This window comes from Bos grunniens, chromosome 15 (assembly GCF_055505025.1).
Source record: "Bos grunniens cultivar Pamir isolate PY7600 chromosome 15, Bosgru_T2T1.0, whole genome shotgun sequence".
Lineage (NCBI taxonomy): Eukaryota > Metazoa > Chordata > Mammalia > Artiodactyla > Bovidae > Bos > Bos grunniens.
Genome location: NC_141179.1, coordinates 56,362,806 through 56,381,425, shown reverse-complemented (window position 1 = coordinate 56,381,425; position 18,620 = coordinate 56,362,806). Strand labels below are relative to the sequence as shown.

At 40.6% G+C, this 18,620-nt stretch overlaps 1 protein-coding gene and 1 long non-coding RNA gene across 51 annotated transcripts in view; one reads left to right on the top strand and one right to left on the bottom strand.

Moving 5' to 3' along the window:
- EMSY (EMSY transcriptional repressor, BRCA2 interacting) overlaps positions 1–9,119 on the bottom strand; it is an 80,796-nt gene extending 71,677 nt beyond the window's left edge. For 49 of the 50 annotated variants that reach the window (XR_015141573.1, XR_015141574.1, XR_015141575.1 and 46 more), the window contains exons 1-4: positions 8,981–9,119; positions 7,183–7,291; positions 1,783–1,882; positions 198–272 (exon numbers count right to left, since the gene is read on the bottom strand). Coding sequence is in view for 46 of the 50 variants with exons in the window: in XM_086338489.1 (XP_086194615.1) it covers positions 198–272; positions 1,783–1,882; positions 7,183–7,252 (245 nt within the window). In the remaining 4 variants the exon portion in view is untranslated. Of the gene's footprint in view, positions 1–197; positions 273–1,782; positions 1,883–7,182; positions 7,292–8,769; positions 8,887–8,980 lie in introns of those variants that run through there. The other variant, XM_086338487.1, reaches the window with a different exon arrangement.
- A 244-nt stretch (positions 9,120–9,363) lies between these two features.
- Positions 9,364–14,157, top strand: LOC147358311 (uncharacterized). The gene is made up of 2 exons (XR_015141577.1): positions 9,364–9,798; positions 13,963–14,157. It is a non-coding gene; the product is annotated as an uncharacterized LOC147358311 (long non-coding RNA).
- Positions 14,158–18,620: the final 4,463 nt, after the last annotated feature.

The window sequence follows — 18,620 nt, the reverse complement described above, 5'->3', positions numbered from 1 at the left end:
CTTAAAGCTTGCCTAACCAAATGCAAAACATAACCAATAAAATAAACAGTTAACACAGCTATGGTTAGGATCCCTGAGTACAGAGATATTACTATCAAGATAAAAGACTCAGGAATCTCTACACAATAGGAAGACTGTTTCAAAACTATGGTATACTATGTCATGAAAAATCAGGGGTGGTATGACTAATGGCTTACTTATGTGCAATTGTTGTTAACCGTTCATCGTTTACTGCTCTCCGAACTTCAGCACGGTGGCGTTCTGTTGAGATACTATGAAAAAAAATAGCCATTATAGAACTCTGCCAAGCAGGCATCTCTTCTCTATACTTTTATTAATGTTTAAGTCAACATTTTGTTTGTGGGGGAGGAGGGGAATTGATGTGTAAAAAAGATAAAGACAAGGGTCTAATATATATATTTTCAAATGCTTTAATTAAAGTCATAGAAAAGGATTCAGACTGATTCTGTGTAATTGTAGAGAGAATTTGTAACTAAATTCTAATTATAAATTACAAATTATAAATTTGTACAAATTATACAAATTACAAATCACAGAAAGACAAATTCAGTTTGATATGAAGTCATTAACGTCAATTCAGAAATGTCAGACCATAGTCAAGATTAGCAGAGGTTCCTGTTATCTAAAGATACAAACCACTGAATGACCTCTAATCATGGTTACTGAGATTTTGGCCCTCAAAAGAAAGTCCTTTCTAAAGCTTAAGAGTCTAAAATTTTATGTTCAGTGAATATACTAAATAAATGAAAGTGACAAGATAATGTTTCATATGCTATGAAACTTGACACCAAGATATTACTCCTTTATTACTCAACACTGAAGCTACATGTCTTCTGCATTATATCACATCACCACTATGGTAAAAATGTGCTTATGTTGATCTGATTAAATATATGTAAAGTTAAATCTAAACAACTAAAAAAAAGGCTATACCCATTCCATTCATAAATACTCAATAAAATGAATACCACCCTTGAAACTGTAATCTTTATTACTAGGCTAAATCTATACCATTGATTAAAATATCTAAGGGGCTTAAAAGCAGAATTTATGAGGCAATATAAACAACAAACAAAAAATATAAATTGTTAAGTATGGAGGCATTAAGACAGAATTTAATAACATATCTACTTTACTGATAATTGAACGTAGGGAGGAAAAAAATCTCTTCCCTATTTTCACTTTAAAAATAGGACAAAATAGTCTTAAATGTAGAAAGGACATTTCAGTTAAAACAAAACTGAATTTTCTGAGAAAGCTCAAGATGTTAAGAATGGATCAAGGCAAAGTATCAAAGAACCCCTTTCACCAGATTTTTTTTAATGAATTGAAGTCCCACACTAATGGGAAGCCGCAGGGATCAACTGTCCCTAATGCTATGACTATATAATCACTACCCATTTCTATACCTAAGACAACAACTTCCTAGTGTCTTCTTCTACCCCTAACAGATGCCACTTGGACACTCTAGATCTTCATATCCAGTCACTCCTAGCTCTTCTTTCCTTTACCCAGGTTAAAAATATTTCCCTTTTCCAACTAGCCCAAAGCTAAAATAACCTGCCTTAAACCTCTTCTGATTAGAGTACAGAATAAATGGTAAATTACATGATTTTCTGTAACAAAGCACACAACTGGGATGGGATCTCTAAGTACCAACAACTTGAACACCTCTGTCTTCAGCCTAAGAGAGAAAAGTACCAAAATATCTCAAAATGAAATTCCTAGAGTCATGTCTCACAAACTTTTATGATAATTTACCTAAGAACTTTTGAGAGTTCTCCAAGAAGATCTTTCTTTTCCTTGGTGAGATCTCCCTGTGCCCGAAGTGCACTGATAACTCCAGCATATGCCTCCAATTCTAGAAGAAGAAAATTATTTTATCAAAATAGACCATCAATATTTTAATAGTATGGCTATATACAGTGAAACTTCAGGGCAGGAAACCTAAAAATCAATATGCAAATATTTCATTAATGTCCTCTTATTAAAAATTTTATCTTCTAACATACATTAAATGTGGCTTTTATAAGCTTATTTTCTTTTTTACTGCCTCACAGAAGTCATGTGTGTAAAAGTTTAGGAAGAAAAGTCTAAATATTTTGCTTTACATATCATCACTGAAGAACATTCAACTTGGATGCTACCAACAACTGGGAAAAGGTTCCCAGTGGTATAATAAGGCTGGTAAGAGAAGTTCTTAGTATTATTGATAGGTAGCTTTGCTGATAAAATTTTGAAATAATTCCTTAAGCTTGCCTAAGAATTCAACCTATATTCCATCTGTGAGTAGCGTGCAACTGAAAAACTACTGGATCAAGAGTCAAATGACCAGATTCTGGCTCCAGCACTGACATTAGTTGTGTGACCCTGGGTAAGTCCTTTCTCATCTCTGATCCTAGCTTCTTTACCTAGTGTCCTAGAAGACACTTTGAAGGTACCTTGAAGAAACCACCAACAAATTGAAACCACCAGCAAAATGACTAAGGCAGATTAGCAAACGTGAATTTTCGCTCTTACAGAATCAGTACATAATACACTGAAACCTAATTCCAGACAGTTTCATTTCACTAACTTTCCACAGCAACAACCATTATTTAATGAAACTGTTGTCCCTAGTAGTGGTTAAACTATAAAACCAAAAAGCCCTCAATGGCTCCCAATGAACCATGCCTGCTTCTCAGTGAACTTCCTCATGTACTACCTTTCTATAGTACCTCCAACAATGACTCTGGACTTGGCATGTGACTTGCTTTGGCCAATGGAACATCACATACATGATGCAAACAGCAGCCTTGCACACAGGGCCTTGTTCTCTTGGAACCTTAAGATCACCAAGCTGTGAAGAAGCACAGGATGAAAGGTCACATGGAGAGAGCGGCCCAGCCACCTTAGCTGAGCCCAACTAACCAGCTAAGCTTCCAGCTGAATAGAGCCATGTGAGCGAGCTCAGGCAACACGAGCAACCCACAGAATCATGAGAAATAATAAAACAGTTGTTTCAAACCATAAACACTATGAGACAAGTAGACCTGAACAAAACAAAATGATGGGAAATAAGTATCCAGACTACAGTTATCTTCTTAATAGATCCAACTTACTACCAGTATTTGCCAATGCCTTACATATAATAGATACCGAATGTTAGCCAAATAACTAAGGCATGCACAGCTGCATTCAAGATACTACAATAACAGTAAAATAGTAGCCTCATTCAGTTTGTATTATCCACGGTTCTGTCAAAAAAAAAAAAAAAAGAATTTATATAGAAGAGTGAGTTGACCATATTAAATAGACATGTCTTGTCCAACTGAATTATTTCATGTGTAAACATCCTGCATGTTCAATCTACACTGGATATTAGGTAGATGTTTCATGTGGTCCTTCTGGAAGGACAATCTCTGCTTCCCTGGAAATACTTTGATCCAAAAAACATATTTCAGCTTTTATCAGAACCCAAAGTAGAGTTCAGAAAGACACTGGGGATAACTTAAGAAATCACTATACTCTAAATGTTTATGCCTCATTTATCAAGTATTTTATTCAACAAATCAGTGTTGAATCTCATTATATATACGAGATAGTATGCTAAACCCTGCCTTAAGAAGTTAACTCTAGAATAAAGTTACAGTGAAACAAGTCATCAGACAATTCTGATACAGTTTACAATACAGTGGTAAAGGCACAGAGGAAAAACATCATCTAGTCTAGAAGCATAAGCTTTACTCAGAAACAGAACTGTGCTCTAGGCGGGGCGGTGGGGGGTGGGGGATGGGGGGTGGGGGATGGGGGGTGGGGGGGCGGGACGCAAATGTACAAAAAGAACATAGAGTAAAAGAGCATATAATGTTTCATAAAGATGTTAAACTTCCAGTAATAGTCACTGTTTTGAGAGTTTTATACTAGGAAAAGTAAAAATATGTCTGTACTTGGCTAGTCACTAATTCAAACCTAACTACTAACTGAACACTACTACTACTGCAAGGTACCAAGGCGAATCTTCATATAAACAAAACAAGGTCCGTATTCTCAAAGTGATTAAAATCCAACAAGGATAAAAATAGAAAAAGAATTTGGGGCCAGACTAAGAAAAGCCACTATCCCCAGTCTAAAAAGTTTTTGATAGGACTCAGTGATTGATTAAACGTGGAAGGAATGGCAGAAGGAAAATAACCAGGTTTTTCAGTTTCCAAGATATTTAGGAAAATGACAATACCATAAAAAGAAATGGAGAGGTCAGAGAGAAGTGATTTCAGGAAAAGGTTCACTTTTGGCCTGTGAAATTTATGGTGATCAAAATTTCACTATTTCACAGTATTTTTTAGAAAGTGAAATTAACTAAAGACAAAGATTTTGACACCTCAAGTCTCATTCCAAGTCTAATTAAAAAGTCAGGGATAGAAGAGGTAGCAACCACACACAAAACTGTATAACTCAGAACACAGTTCTCACAGGTACACAATCCAAGGCACACTTTCCTTTCATTCAATGAGAAATTCATTCACTGTAAAGAACATCGGCTAGCTTCCCAACCTTATTCACATTTGTGGATTTCCATTTTGATGAGAATCCTAAGATTCTGACAAATATCAAGCTCAGTTGAATTTCTGGTATTATTTTTTATACCATTCTATTACAGTGTTAACTTTAATGAGACTTAAGTATAATGAAACAATTAACACATGAAATACCACAGAAAACAAAAGATCTGAACTATTTTAATAAAGCCTCAACCCATTCCATTTAAGCAAACCTGCCATTCAATATGAATACTGTATTTCATAAAGCCCCATGTTAGCATTATATAGAGATAGAAATCCTCTATCCCAATGTCTATGTGGGCTTCTCTGGTGGCTCAAACAGTAAAGAATCTGCCTGCAAGGCAGGAGACCCGCGTTTGATCTGAGTCAGGAAGATCCCCTGGAGAAGGAAATGGCAACCCACTTCAGTATTCTTGCCTGGAGAATCCCAAGGAATGACGAGCCTGGTGGGCTACACAACTGAGCAACTAACACTTTCACAAGTAAAATATAAATGTTTAACATCTTATGTTAAAATAATTTATAACTGTTTTAAAAGAATCTTTTTAAAAGCTAATCCTTAAAATATTTTAAGCTAACTCTTAAACACAGTACCTTCTCTAAACTCTGGACCTAGAGCTAGTGTCCGAAAGCAATTCAAAGGTTTCACTGTTATGATAATGAGTCAACGGGTGAGGAGGAAGTCATTCTGCAAATCACTATCAAAGCTCACCTCCCAAAAGAAGGATCATTGAAGATGACATTACCCTATAGGAAGGCTGTTCTCTTCAGTACAGAAGCAGCTCTTCAGCAACATTACCTACACAGCTCTGACTAAAAGTAAGGATAAATTTAAGACTTAAAGCTTACAATTTTTATATTTAAACATAATCTCTTGATTTGAGGTTCCAAAAGCCCAGAAACTAAAGCAGCTGACTGCAGTTGTGATCTGAACAGATCACAATAACTCTTTAACTATTTCAGCTATGAAATAAATACAAATCCAATTTTATAACTGGTAGCTAACAAGTTAGACCAATTGTCTATCAGTGTATAGAAAACCTTGAATGGGTAGTAAAAATTTAACTTATAAGGTTAAATTTAAAAAAATAAAATAAAGGAATAATTGACAAAAAAAAAAAAAAACCAAGGTACTAGAGTACAATGCTAAGAAATAGTTTAAAATATAGAAATCTTCATGGTAGCCCCTAAGGGGAAATAAAAAGGGCAAAGGTTATTAGCAGTTAAGGCCAGACTAGCTGTGATTCAGATTTATCCACAGGAATTTCCAACAAAGATTTCTTGTGAAGAAAAGATTCAACTGCAAATAAATAAATGTCTGAAAGCAACTGCTTTAAAATGCTATATACTCAGATGTCGGACACTGTGATAGGCTCTTTCTGTATACACTTAACCCACAAACTTATGAGGCAGATTATTATTACCCTTCATTTACAAAATTATCAATAGATTTAGGGAGATTAAACAACTTGCTTTTGGATGTCAGTCATTAGTAACAGGACCAAGATCCTAAATCTATGTGAATTCAAAGTCCGCATTTTCCCCTTCAAAATCACAGATATCTAAATAATTGCTGCTGCTGCTGCCGCTGCTGCTAAGTCGCTTCAGTTGTGTCTGACTCTGTGCGATCCCATAGACGGCAGCTTACCAGGCTCTCCTCTGCCAAAACATTTAATGTTCTTTTCCAAATTATTTTTTTCATTTATTGAGTCATTACTATGCGCTGGTCTGAGACTACAGTGGTGAATAAGACAAAAATATCCTCCTTGAATCTTAGAGTCTAAGGCTACATTTCTCAACCAAGGATTCTCATTTGAATCACAAAATACAGAAAATGATTTGAGTAACTCTTTTTTTCTCAATTGTCCCAAAGATAATACATAACATACCATTCTAGATGCAGGTAGAAAACTTGGTTCATTACATACAATGAAGGCCTTAGCATTAGGGCTTAATTCTCTCCCTCAATGCTGTTTGAGAAAGACTGCCCTAAAGGAAAAGAAGCACTAAATGGTTCATTACAAGCGTAAATGGTGTTTTATTACTGATAGTAAAATATAATTTGGGAAAGTCAGCATAGCTTACATTAACTCAGAATTCAGAAACAGTATGGCTCCAGTCCATGGGGTCGCAGATACAACTGAGCAACTGAGCACACACGCACACACATGTAATTCACACACACTCATGAAGCCTAAGAGTATGTTAAAGTGAGACTGGAATCATATTCCCTGGGTTGAAATTCTGACCCCATGACATACTAAAGAATTAGTCTGGGTTCTAAGCTTCAGTTTTGTCATCTGTAAAATGGGGACATAAAAAGAAAAATACCTATCTGGTTTGAGTGACAATTAAATGAGATGTTGAATGTAAAGGACTCAGTCCAGTAGCCCTGAAGAATTCTTAGCTGCAATTATTATTAATAGGATTCATGCATCTACTGTGTACAAAGCACTATGCTAGGCACTAAGGAAATAACAAAGAGTAAAACAAGAACTATATACCTCTAAAGGATTTCTAACACAGCATGAAATATGACATCCATGCAAACAGTCATGACCCAAATAGAAAGCAAAAAGCATCACAGAGAGGCACAAAACATCAGAAATTAAAATCATACCCAATTTTCGAAGAATCCTTTTGCATTCATCCCTGCTGAGATCCAAAAGTGTTGGCCACACAACAGGCATTGCTGCTTCTTTTTGGTAGCCCCAAAGAGCTTGTCTTCCCTTCCAAAGCAAAAACCAAAAAGTCAAATTACAAAAGGCCACATTGCTCAAGTGCATTCAAAAGCCCACTCACCTGGCTATTCACACGTTAAGAAGCAAAATCAGTAAAAGTATCTCAAAATCCTATTTCACCTCCACATTTTACAACTTCTGACAAACGAAGAACTTAACCATTTGGGAGTTTACTATTCCAGGCTATCACATGGAAAGAACATAGGTATCAGACACCTATAGGCTTTAATTAGATCTTACAACTTACTGGCTGTGTGATCCTGGGTAAACAGGTCTACTTGAACATGTGTTACTATAAAGTAGAGGTTTTATCACCCAGCTATGAGGGCTGAACAACAGTGTACGTGAAGTTCTTATTCTAGTGGCAGGCACATTATTTAATAAATAGGTGCCACTACCTATGTAATCTTGGGCAATTAATTCACTTGACTTCTGCCAGGTTTCTCACTATGAATTACATGAGATACAATATGTAAAGATCCTAAGATGCTAAGTGGATAAATGGAACTGTCTCCTCGTCTTAACAATGAAAGATGAATTTACACCCCGAAGTCTTTACAAAAGCGTTTCCCAAAAGTTTAGATGTCAGAAACTTCGGACTGGTAATCCCCTGGTCTAGAAAAAGACAACGGCGCTGGGCCCTTACACAATACCTGCTTAGCCCACAGCAGATCTGCTGTAAATATCTGTTAAATAAATGAGTGATTGAGAAGAGTAACACGAATGAATGAATGAGTGAATGTAAGAATGAGCGAGCTCAGTGTCTAGACTAGGAGTCAGGCATCGATCCGTAATAACTGCTATCTCTTTTCCAAGAGCTAGGGCTGCTAACTCCAGCTCCACGCCTGGAATTGAACCCCCTCCCCCTACTTCCCATAGTCCTCTCAGCTAAGAACCAACCCAGAGCAAGGAGAACTGGACTGCGCGCCCCAGTCGGCAGAATGACATAAAGAAAAGGGGTGGGGAAGAGGAAGAAGGGGCAGAGCCAAAGGAATCCGCTCCCTCCACAAGCCAGTCCCCGCCTCCCGACAGGATCTTGGAGGTGGCCGGCGACCGCCGGAATCAAGCACCACGTCACGGCATCCCGATGCGTCCCCGCCAGAGGACCTTACTGCGGGGCCGCATCGCACTGGAAACCTGGGCAGAGGTTGCCGGAGCCCGCTCGGGGAAACGGAATCCTGTCTAATCCTCCCCCAACTCAAGTGTCAAGGAGGCCAGCCCGCCCCGCCCCCTCCCCAAACACGCACTCTCTCGCAACACCACAACAAGAGTAGCCCGCCCACCCTCCTCACCCTTGCCGCTCAGCGCCCACCCCAATGTCAAGCCCGCGACCCAAGCTCTGTAAGGACCAGTAGCCGGAGTCAAGGGCTCTGGTAGGCATCAGCGCCTCGCTCCCTCCTTAGCGGAGAGGACAACGGAGAGAAAGAGTTGACGCTCGGACAGCCAGGTAGACGACCAAGACTCACCGGCAGGCCCCCAGGAGCTGGACCCCCGCAATTCCAGCACCAGGCCTGCCAGTTCCCCTAAGCCCACCTCGGGGAGCCCCACGATCCCGTTAGGAGACAACGGAGGATGGGGCTGGGCGCCCCAAGCCAGGCTCCAAATGCTTGGCCCGGCGGTCCTTCAGACTGGCTATCCTGCCAGCTCTTCCCAGCAGTCTGTCTGAGAGTCACCCACCTGCCCGGCCTTTCTGAGCTCATCTAAAAGGCTCCTCCGCCAAGACTAGGGGACACCAGGAATTGGGTTTGTTTGCGGTGCCTCTGAACGGGCAAGATGGCGACAGGTATCAGGGCGCAGGCGCAGGCGCGCGTTGCAAGTCGGGAGGTGTAGTTCGCCTTTCCCGCCTTTCGAAGAACGGACACCAAAAGATCTCCATTCTTCTGTCCCTCTTTTCCTCCACGTTTTGAAAGCAAAGGAGAGACATCGCGAGGATTGCTGGGAATTGTGGTCTGAACTCAAACTCCCTCCTCTTTCGCTCTCGGTGGGCACGCGCAAAGAAGGCTGGGATTGTAGTTTCTCCCATACCCTCCTCTCCCGGCTTCGCGCGCCTGTCCTGAGAGACCCAATGGACTGGCTCTCCGCTGCGTGTTTCGCTACGTGTGGCGTCACACGTAGCGGCCAAGATGGCGTCGGTAGCTGGAGCCGAGGGGTCCCTGCGACCTTTATTCTAGGCGGGGTTAGGAAAGGTTGGGAAGTTTGTTGGTCCCTGAAGCCGTTGAGGTTAGACTCGGATTCCTCAAGAGTATTGGGAGCAATTATTACGGCCTCCAGCCCCGCCAGACGCAGCTCGAGGAGAGAACATCCACACTGCCAGACCTGACACAGTGGAAACCGCAGTTGGGCGTACCCGAACTTGGGGTTGCGAAGTTGCAAGTAGAGAAGGGGGACCCGAGCGTTCTCGACTTCGGGTTTCTCCACCTGTAAAGTGGGAATGATAGTGCCATTTCTGTCAAAGGCAAGAAGGAGAAGGGATTTATTTGAGGCCCAGCGACTTGGTAGGTTCACCCTTTAGCCTTTGTTCTTAATCACAGAACAATTGTGTGAAGAGGGTATTGTTGCCTCTATTTAATGGATGAGAAAAAGGGCCCAATATATAGTTAATTGCGGCCGTAAGATCGAAACCAGTACCTGTTATTGTTGAAGATCTAATCAAATTTTGTGATTTCCCACCCTTTCAAATTTTTTTCTTTGGGAAACGACTGTTCCGGTAAAAATGGTCAAATGGAAAGGAGTTTTTAATCTGCTTTATGATATTAACAAGGTTTTCTTATAAATGTTAAGTTAATTTTACCCTATTGGGATGTGATACACAACGTACAGAAAAGTTCTTGGATCTCCATTGTAGGTTAGGTAGAAAAAAAAAAATAACAACATGTGTGTGCTATTGGCCCATTAGCTAAGAATCCTCTGAGGCCCAGGAAAATTTTATAGTGTTGGAACCCAAGTCTGTCCCTTGAGAAAGTCAGGAAGTGGGACAAATAGTCTCCCACCACCCCATCCCTAATCTTCCAGTGCATTCTCTTCCGTCTGTCCTACTAAAAGTATCACCTGTTTTCTGACCAGTTTCTTAACTCTTGGAAAGATGATAAATGAAACTTTAATAGAAGATTTTGAATATTCTTTGATTTGAGTCTCATAGCATCTTAGTGAGCCAAGTCTAATTAAGATTACTCCCTACTATGAAAAAGAAAAACACAGATCAAGAACTCACCCTATTCCACAAAGCTAGGAATTGAAGGGAGCTAGGTTTTCCCCTAGGTCTTCTGACTTCGAAGTGTCTTCCTCTACAACATATGTCAAGGTGACAGGTAATGGAGTAGAAATGGAAAGACAAGCTGCTTATAAAACCAACTCTGACTATAATTAGTGTATGAGTCAAGAATTACTATAGCTTATACTATCCTTGTGCTTGATAGGTGCCAATACTGTTCTAAGCTTTTAAAATATTCATTCCATTCTTAAAACTTTTTGAGGTAGATACTGTTTATCTCTGATTACAAATGAGGAAACTGAGGCATAGGAAGGAATTTAGCTTGCCTAAAGTTAGACATAGTAAATAAATGGTGGGACTTGCCTAGCAGTCCAGCAGTTAGGATTCTGTGCTTCCACTGCAGGGGGCATGGGTTCAATCCCTGGTCAGGGAACCAATTCCCATGTTGCAGTGACTCAGCCAGAAAAATAATAATAAGTAAATGGTAAAGCCAGAATTTAAACCTAAGCACCTTGGCTCCAGAGTCTGCCCTGGGCTAGTGCTTCACGAACTTCAGTGTTCAGTGAACCACCTAACTATCTTATTCAAATACAGGTTTTGATTGAGTAGATCTCAGTAGGGACTATGATCCTATATTTCTAACAAGCTCTCAAGTGATGATGTTCTGTCATCAACTACTACCTCTAATCTACCACACATACTCCCTCTGCTCAGAACCTGTTTGTCTTTTGCAGCAAGAAGCTGCCTTCCCCACAATGCCTCTCACTGCTCCATATCCCCAAATATTCCTAACATTAAATTCTCTTCTTTAATGATCAGACTCAAACTTTACTCTCAAGACAATTATCCTGTCCCTACCTTTCCCTCTCGGAAAAGCGAGGCATTTTTTGTCTCTGCTCCTACACCACTTATTGTAGTAAGTTCTTGTTACAGAACGCAGAACATTGAGTTACGGTCATTTGTATGAAAATCTTTCTCACAGAGAGTGAGCTCTTTAAGGAGAGGCACAAGAGTTTGTACTCTTCTGCCTAGCATATAATAATAGCTAATGCTTATCTAGGGCTTTCTCTTACAGATGCAGTTACATATCTAGTCAGTCAGTCAGTTCAGTTGCTCAGTCATGTCCGACTCTTTGCGACCCCATGAATCGCAGCATGCCAGGCCTCCCTGTCCATCACCAACTCCTGGAGTTCACTCAGACTCAAGTCCATCGAGTCAGTGATGCCATCCAGCCATCTCATCCTCTGTCATCCCCTTCTCCTGCCCCCAATCCCTCCCAGCATCAGAGTCTTTTCCAATGAGTCAACTCTTCGCATGAGGTGGCCAAAGTACTGGAGTTTCAGCTTTAGCATCATTCCTACCAAAGAAATCCCAGGGCTGATCTTCAGAATGGACTGGTTGGATCTCCTTGCAGTCGAAGGGACTCTCAAGAGTTTTCTCCAACACCACGGTTCAAAAGCATCAATTCTTTGGCACTCAGCTTTCTTCATAGTCCAACTCTCACATCCATACATGACCACTGGAAAAACCATAGCCTTGACTAGATGGACCTTTGTTGAAAAAGTAATGTCTCTGCTTTTCAATGTGCTGTCTAGGTTGGTCATAACTTACCTTCCAAGGAGTAAGCGTCTTTTAATTTCATGGCTGCAGTCACCATCTGCAGTGATTTTAGAGCCCAAAAAACCAAAGTCTGACACTGTTTCCACTGTTTCCCCATCTATTTCCCATGAAGTGATGGGACCAGATGCCATGATCTTCGTTTTCTGAATGTTGAGCTGAATGTTAAGCCAACTTTTTCACTCTCCTCTTTCACTTTCATCAAGAGGCTTTTTAGTTCCTCCTCACTTTCTGCCATAAGGGTGGTGTCATCTGCATATCTGAGGTGATTGATATTTCTCCCAGCAATCTTGATTCCAGCTTGTGTTTCTTCCAGCCCAGCGTTTCTCATGATGTACTCTGCATAGAAGTTAAATAAGCAGGGTGACAATATACAGCCTTGATGTACTCCTTTTCCTATTTGGAACCAGTCTGTTGTTCCATGTCCAGTTCTAACTGTTGCTTCAAATGTATCTAATCTCCATGGTAGCCTTATGAGATATATTATTACCCCTATTTTATAGATGAAGAGACTAAGGCACAGAGATACCAAATAGTTTGCCTAAGGTAACAAGCTGGTAAGTAGCAAAGCCATGATTTCAAGTGAAGTCACTTTAACTCCAGGAAATGTAAATAAAGTGAGAACCATTCTTCTCTACTTCTGGTCTGTGGAAATGTAGTTCAATACCTATTTCAAACTGTATTCCCCTATTGACAAAGCAGATTAAGTATGTTTCTTGGAACAAACTTCAAGATGCATGCTATCTACCATTCTAATTTTGCAGTACTATATTGGAGATGGTAGATTTCACTCTTATGAAAATATCTGTTAAGCTCCTATGATATTGTACAGGTAGGAAAATTGAAATGGATAAGACCTTAAAGATTCATTTTCTAAATTAAAAAATTGGGGGGTCTAAAGAAGTGAAGTGACTTAACCAGAGTCATATAGGAATTTCATGGCAGGAGTGAGACTGGAAACCAGCCCTTTCCACTTTATCACACTGCCTTTAGATTCTTACCATCAAAAAGTTGTATTACCACACTGGTATAGCCAGGGTGTGTGCTAAAAGGGGATAACAAGACCAAAATTAAAAAAAAAAGAATATCGAATAGATCAAAAATAAGTGGATTTGGGGGACAGAAAAGAAAGAAGGGAAGTAAACTGGAGATAACTGACAATTATACATATCCAGGCTCAGTGAAGGATCAGAAGTGCTTTGAGCAGTCTGGAACAGGTTCTAAAATGATTAAAAGATCTGGCCTTTGCATTGTCAACTGCCTCCATTCCTCTCTCCAGCTAACCATTCAGTTCTATACTCTTCTACTTCCCAAGTAGCTGACCTCATTGTTTTAGTAGGCTGGTGGTGATGCCTCATCACCTGTGTGGAATGAACCTTTTTACCTACCCTCTTTCTCCAAAGGAACTTCTGTATTCCTTGCCACTACATCTGCCATACAGCCACTACAGTCAGGGTGAGTTTTGTGAATTTCAAACACGTCAGTCACCTACATAAAACTTGGGAAGCTCCCACATGCCAATGGGCTTCCCTGGTGGCTCAGATGGTAAAAGAATCTGCCTGTAATACAGGAGACCCAGGTTTGATTCCTGGGTCAGGAAGGTAACCCTGGAGAAGGGAATGGCAACCCACTCCAGAGTTCTTGCCTGGAGAATCCCATGGATGGAGGAGCCTGGTAGGCTACAGTTCATGTGGTTGCAAAGAGTTGGACACAACTGAGCAACTAAGCATGCATAGATGCTAGTGATAAAATTGTAGGGCTTCCCTGGTGGCTCAGTGGTTAAGTATCTACCTGCCAGTGCATGAGACACAGGTTTAATTCCCTGATCCAGGAAGATCCCACAAGCTGAGGAGCAACTACTGAACTTGTGCTGTAGAGCCTGGGAATCGCAACTATTGAAGCTCGCATGGCCTAGAGTCTGTGCTCCACAACAAGAGGAAATACTGCAATGAGAAGCCCACGCAGCTTCAGCCAAAAAAGACCCAGCACGGCCAAAATAAAAATAAATTTTTTTAAAAAGAATAAAGTTTTAGCTTTTTTATGAGCAAACCCATGCTGAACTAAAGAAACATGCTTACTCATCTAACCTGTTCCTAGAACACTGCTGTCACCTTTTCAGATCAGATCAGATCAGTCACTCAGTCGTGTCCGACTCTTTTGCGACCCCATGAATCGCAGCATGCCAGGCCTCCCTGTCCATCACCAACTCCCGGAGTTCACTCAGACTCATGTCCATCGAGTCAGTGATGCCATCCAGCCATCTCATCCTCTGTCGTCCCCTTCTCTTGCCCCCAATCCTTCCCAGCATCAGAGTCTTTTCCAATGAGTCAGCTCTTCGCGTGAGGTGGCCAAAGTACTGGAGTTTCAGCTTTAGCATCATTCCTTCCAAAGAAATCCCAGGGCTGATCTCCTTCAGAATGGACTGGTTGGATCTCCTTGCAGTCCAAGGGACTCTCAAGAGTCTTCTCCAACACCACAGTTCAAAAGCATCAATTCTTCGGCGCTCAGCTTTCTTCACAGTCCAACTCTCACATCCGTACATGACCACAGGAAAAACCATAGCCTTTTAATCTTGTCTAAAATCTAATGTTTTCCTCAAGTTCACTGCTTCCCTTGAAACTCTTTCAAATGGAATTCTCCTCCTCCCATCTTCAGTATCCTGAACCAGAAATAAAGGCTGACTTTCTTCTAATTTGTCACTACCATCTGTATTAAAGCCAACTACTCTTGTATTAAGGCTTTTACCATCAAGCCATTCAAACTCCATTCCACCCTCATTTTGTAACTCTAGGCATGAAAGACTCTTAAGGAGATTTTTAATAATCTGCTGATACCTGCTTAGGTTACCCCATTGCTTGGCCCATGTAATCCCCAGAAAAGTATACAAACCTTTCCCCATCATTGCCATCCTGCACTTTGTTCTCCAGAACTGTTCCACCTTTGAAATCACTAAGCAAGGTATTCCACAATCAAAACTCATTTATTACATATTTCTTACTCCTTTACCCTCACTAAGTCTGATCTTCAACTTCAGTGAAATCTGTAGTTCACAGTCTCCCAGTTCTAAGTCTTCCCTCCTCTGATTTTGCTTTCTACCCTGGACTCCCAAGATGATTTATTTCAAGCTCAGTCTCATCAGCGCTTTCAAGTCCATTCGACAGTCTCTATCCTTCCACATAGACCCTAAAGCAGCCCTCAAGCTTGGATCAGTTTCATCTCTGCATCCCTCCCCATGTTGATTGATCTATTAGTTAAATATTAGTGTATAATACATTATCCCAAACCTTAGTGAATTAAAAAAAATTTTATTTCAACAGTTTTTGCAGTTTCTGTGGGTGGCTTAGGAGAGTGGTTCTGGCTTTGGATCTCTAAGAGGTTGCAATCATCTGAAGGCTGACTGGGGCTGGAGGATCAGCTTCCAAGGTAGGGCACTCACATGGTTGGCAAACTAGTGATAAAAGAGTTCTGTTTCTCACTATGGGGACTTCTTATAAGGCTGCTTGAGCATCCTTATGACATTGTAGCTGGATTCCCCCAGAGCAAGTGATCTAAGCAAGATAGAAGCTGCAGTATTATGATGTGCCTGCCTATGTGTATACAGAAAGGTGGTTTATATTTGTGTATATGACACACACACACGTGAAAGGGACTTGGTACGAAACAGTAAATCTAGAACAGCTTGATGAAACTAAGTTGAGATAATATTAGGTAGCATCTTTGTTCATTCGCTAAGTCGTGTGCAACTCTGCAACCCCACGGACTGCGGCACTCCCAGCTTCCCTGTCCTTTACTATCTTGGAGTTTGCTCAAATTCGTGTTCTTTGAGTCAGTGATGCCATCTAACCAGGTCATCTTCTGCTGCCCTCTTCTTTAGTCTTCAATCTTTCCTAGCATCAGGATCTTTTCCAGTGAGTCAGCTCTTTGCATCAAGTGGCCAAAGTATTGGAGCTTCAGCATCAGTCCTTCTGATAAATATGCAATGTTGATTTCCTTTAGGTGGTTTGGATCCTATTATAAAAAGAGTACCTGGGCGTGTATTACCTCATTTGAACCTCAAAATTCCCTTAACGTAGTAATTATTGTTCCATTTTACAATGGCCTAAAGAGAAAAAATTGTCCAAAGTCGGATATCACCAGAAGACTCTTCTCAAGAACACACAGACACTACAGACTCTTAGTTATCTGTGGTTGCATAACAAACCTTTGCTTTGCCTTGAACAATTTATTTTGCTCCTAAATCTCCAAGTTTGGGTTTAGTGGGGACAACTCATCTCTACTCTGGGCATGAGCTGGGGCAACTTGATATCTTAAGAGCAGGAAGCATATGAGTGCTCATTTATTCATATGATTAGCAATTGATGTTGGTTGTTGCCTGGAATCTTTGCTGGAATTATTCTTGGGAATATCTGTATGTGGCATCTCCATGTGGCCTGGGCATCCTTACAACATGTAGCCAGATTTGAAGGACAAGTGACTGAAGAGAAGGAAACTATCATTTTTATGATCAAGCTATGGAAGTCCGAGCCTTTTTTCTGCCATACTCTTGACTGGAGCAGTCAAGCCCACCTGAATTCAAGGGGAAAGTGGGAAATAGGTTCCATTGCTTGATGGAAGAGTGGTAGAGTCCTGAAAGAACATGTAGGGCCAGAAATGATGCTGTGCCTATTTTTGGAAAATGTCCACAACAATTCATATCCCTCTCACATGCAAAACACACTCATTCCTTCTCATTATGACAGCAGACCTGGGTTGCTCAGAGACTAGGAGGTTGCAATCATACTGTGAAATTCCATTTATATAAAGATCAAAAGCCATCAGATATAATTTATAGTTTTAGAAGTGTGAAAAGTAAATACCTTGAAGAGAGCAAATACTTGAATGGAGCATGTAGGAACATGCCAGTGTGCTATAAATGTTCTATATCTTGATCTAAGTGGGGATTATATGAATAAATATGCACATGTAAAAGTTTACCATTTGAACCAATTGATTAAGATTTGGGTTTTGGTGAGATTGTCTGCTTTTCTGAAAACCCATCTTCAATTTCTAGTAGGTATCTAGCCTTACATTACTAATTTGGATAAAAGCAGTTATTGTGTTTGTTGGGAAAGTGATGTTCTTAAAAAAAACTTAAAAGCTTAACATCATGGCCCTTTAGGTCCTTACCTTTCACATCCTTGCACATCTTTCTTTATAAGCATCCTAGTGAATAAATGCAAAGGAAGCCCAGATCTGGCTAAATTTAGCAGGCCAATGTTTACTACTTTTGGGTATCAATTTATTCTTTGATGCTGGGAGGGATTGGGGGCAAGAGGAGAAGGGGACGACAGAGGATGAGATGGCTGGATGGCATCACTGACTCGATAGACTTGAGTCTGGGTGAACTCCGGGAGTTGGTGATGGACAGGGAGGCCTGGCGTGCTGCGATTCATGGGGTCGCAAAGAGTCAGACACGACTGAGCGACTAATCTGATCTGATCTTATTCTTTGAATGAATGTCAGGCCCTGAAGTTAGGAAGATGAATAAGTTATAACCATTATCCTCCTGGACCTCATTGTTGAGTGGGGAAGGTAGACATATGCAGATAGCTCTATTTACCATAGGATAACATGATAACACAGAATGTCCACGATGACGTGGCATTTAATGAGTGCTATGGGATCAAGGAGAAAGGATTATTTCCATCACAGAAGGCTCCTTAGCAGAGGTAGCATTTGAGCTGGGCTTCACAAAGTAGCAGGATATTACCAGACAGAGAAGTAAGAAGAGGGTATCAAAGGTGTCACAGCAGAGAAAATAGGAGAAGCAAAGGCATGGAAGCACAGGACACATAGAAGTGAAATGAGGGATATTGGATTCCCAGTTAGTGGTCCTCAACTGGGAGTACCTGTCAGAACAGCTTGGGAAGCTCTATCAAATTTCAGAAGGCTGTGATGTACACTCTTGGCTAAAAACCTTAGATGGCCTCTGAGATTTTGTCTGTACCCTAAATAATCACCACACCACCTCACAAAAGAGCACCAGACCCAAAAACACAAGTTACTGCCATTTAATCCATGTTGGAGCCCAAGTAACAAGAGTACTTACTGTCTGTGCTCTGGATGGTGATTTGACACTGATTAATGACCTGATCATTAGAAAGCCAAAGGGAATTGCAAATGAAAATAGAATTAAAGACATAATCTCACCCATTAAGTTTTCCCTAGTTCATTTTTTAAATAAAAAAATTAGGTTCACCCAAGTGCTAAGGTGCCTCAGGTGAGGAGCTGATGATAATTAGTAATTATCTGAGATGAGATCCAAGATATTTCATAAAGATGGAAATAATAACCCTGTCGGAAATGGAAATCAACTACATGGGGTAAGGGGGAGGGGACTATAAATCCAAACATAATATTCAACTTGTCTTCACCTCAGAGAGTTTCCAGCTGTTTATGACGTTCTGCGGTGATCTGCCAGAGATGAAATGTATTTTTTAAAACTCTCCT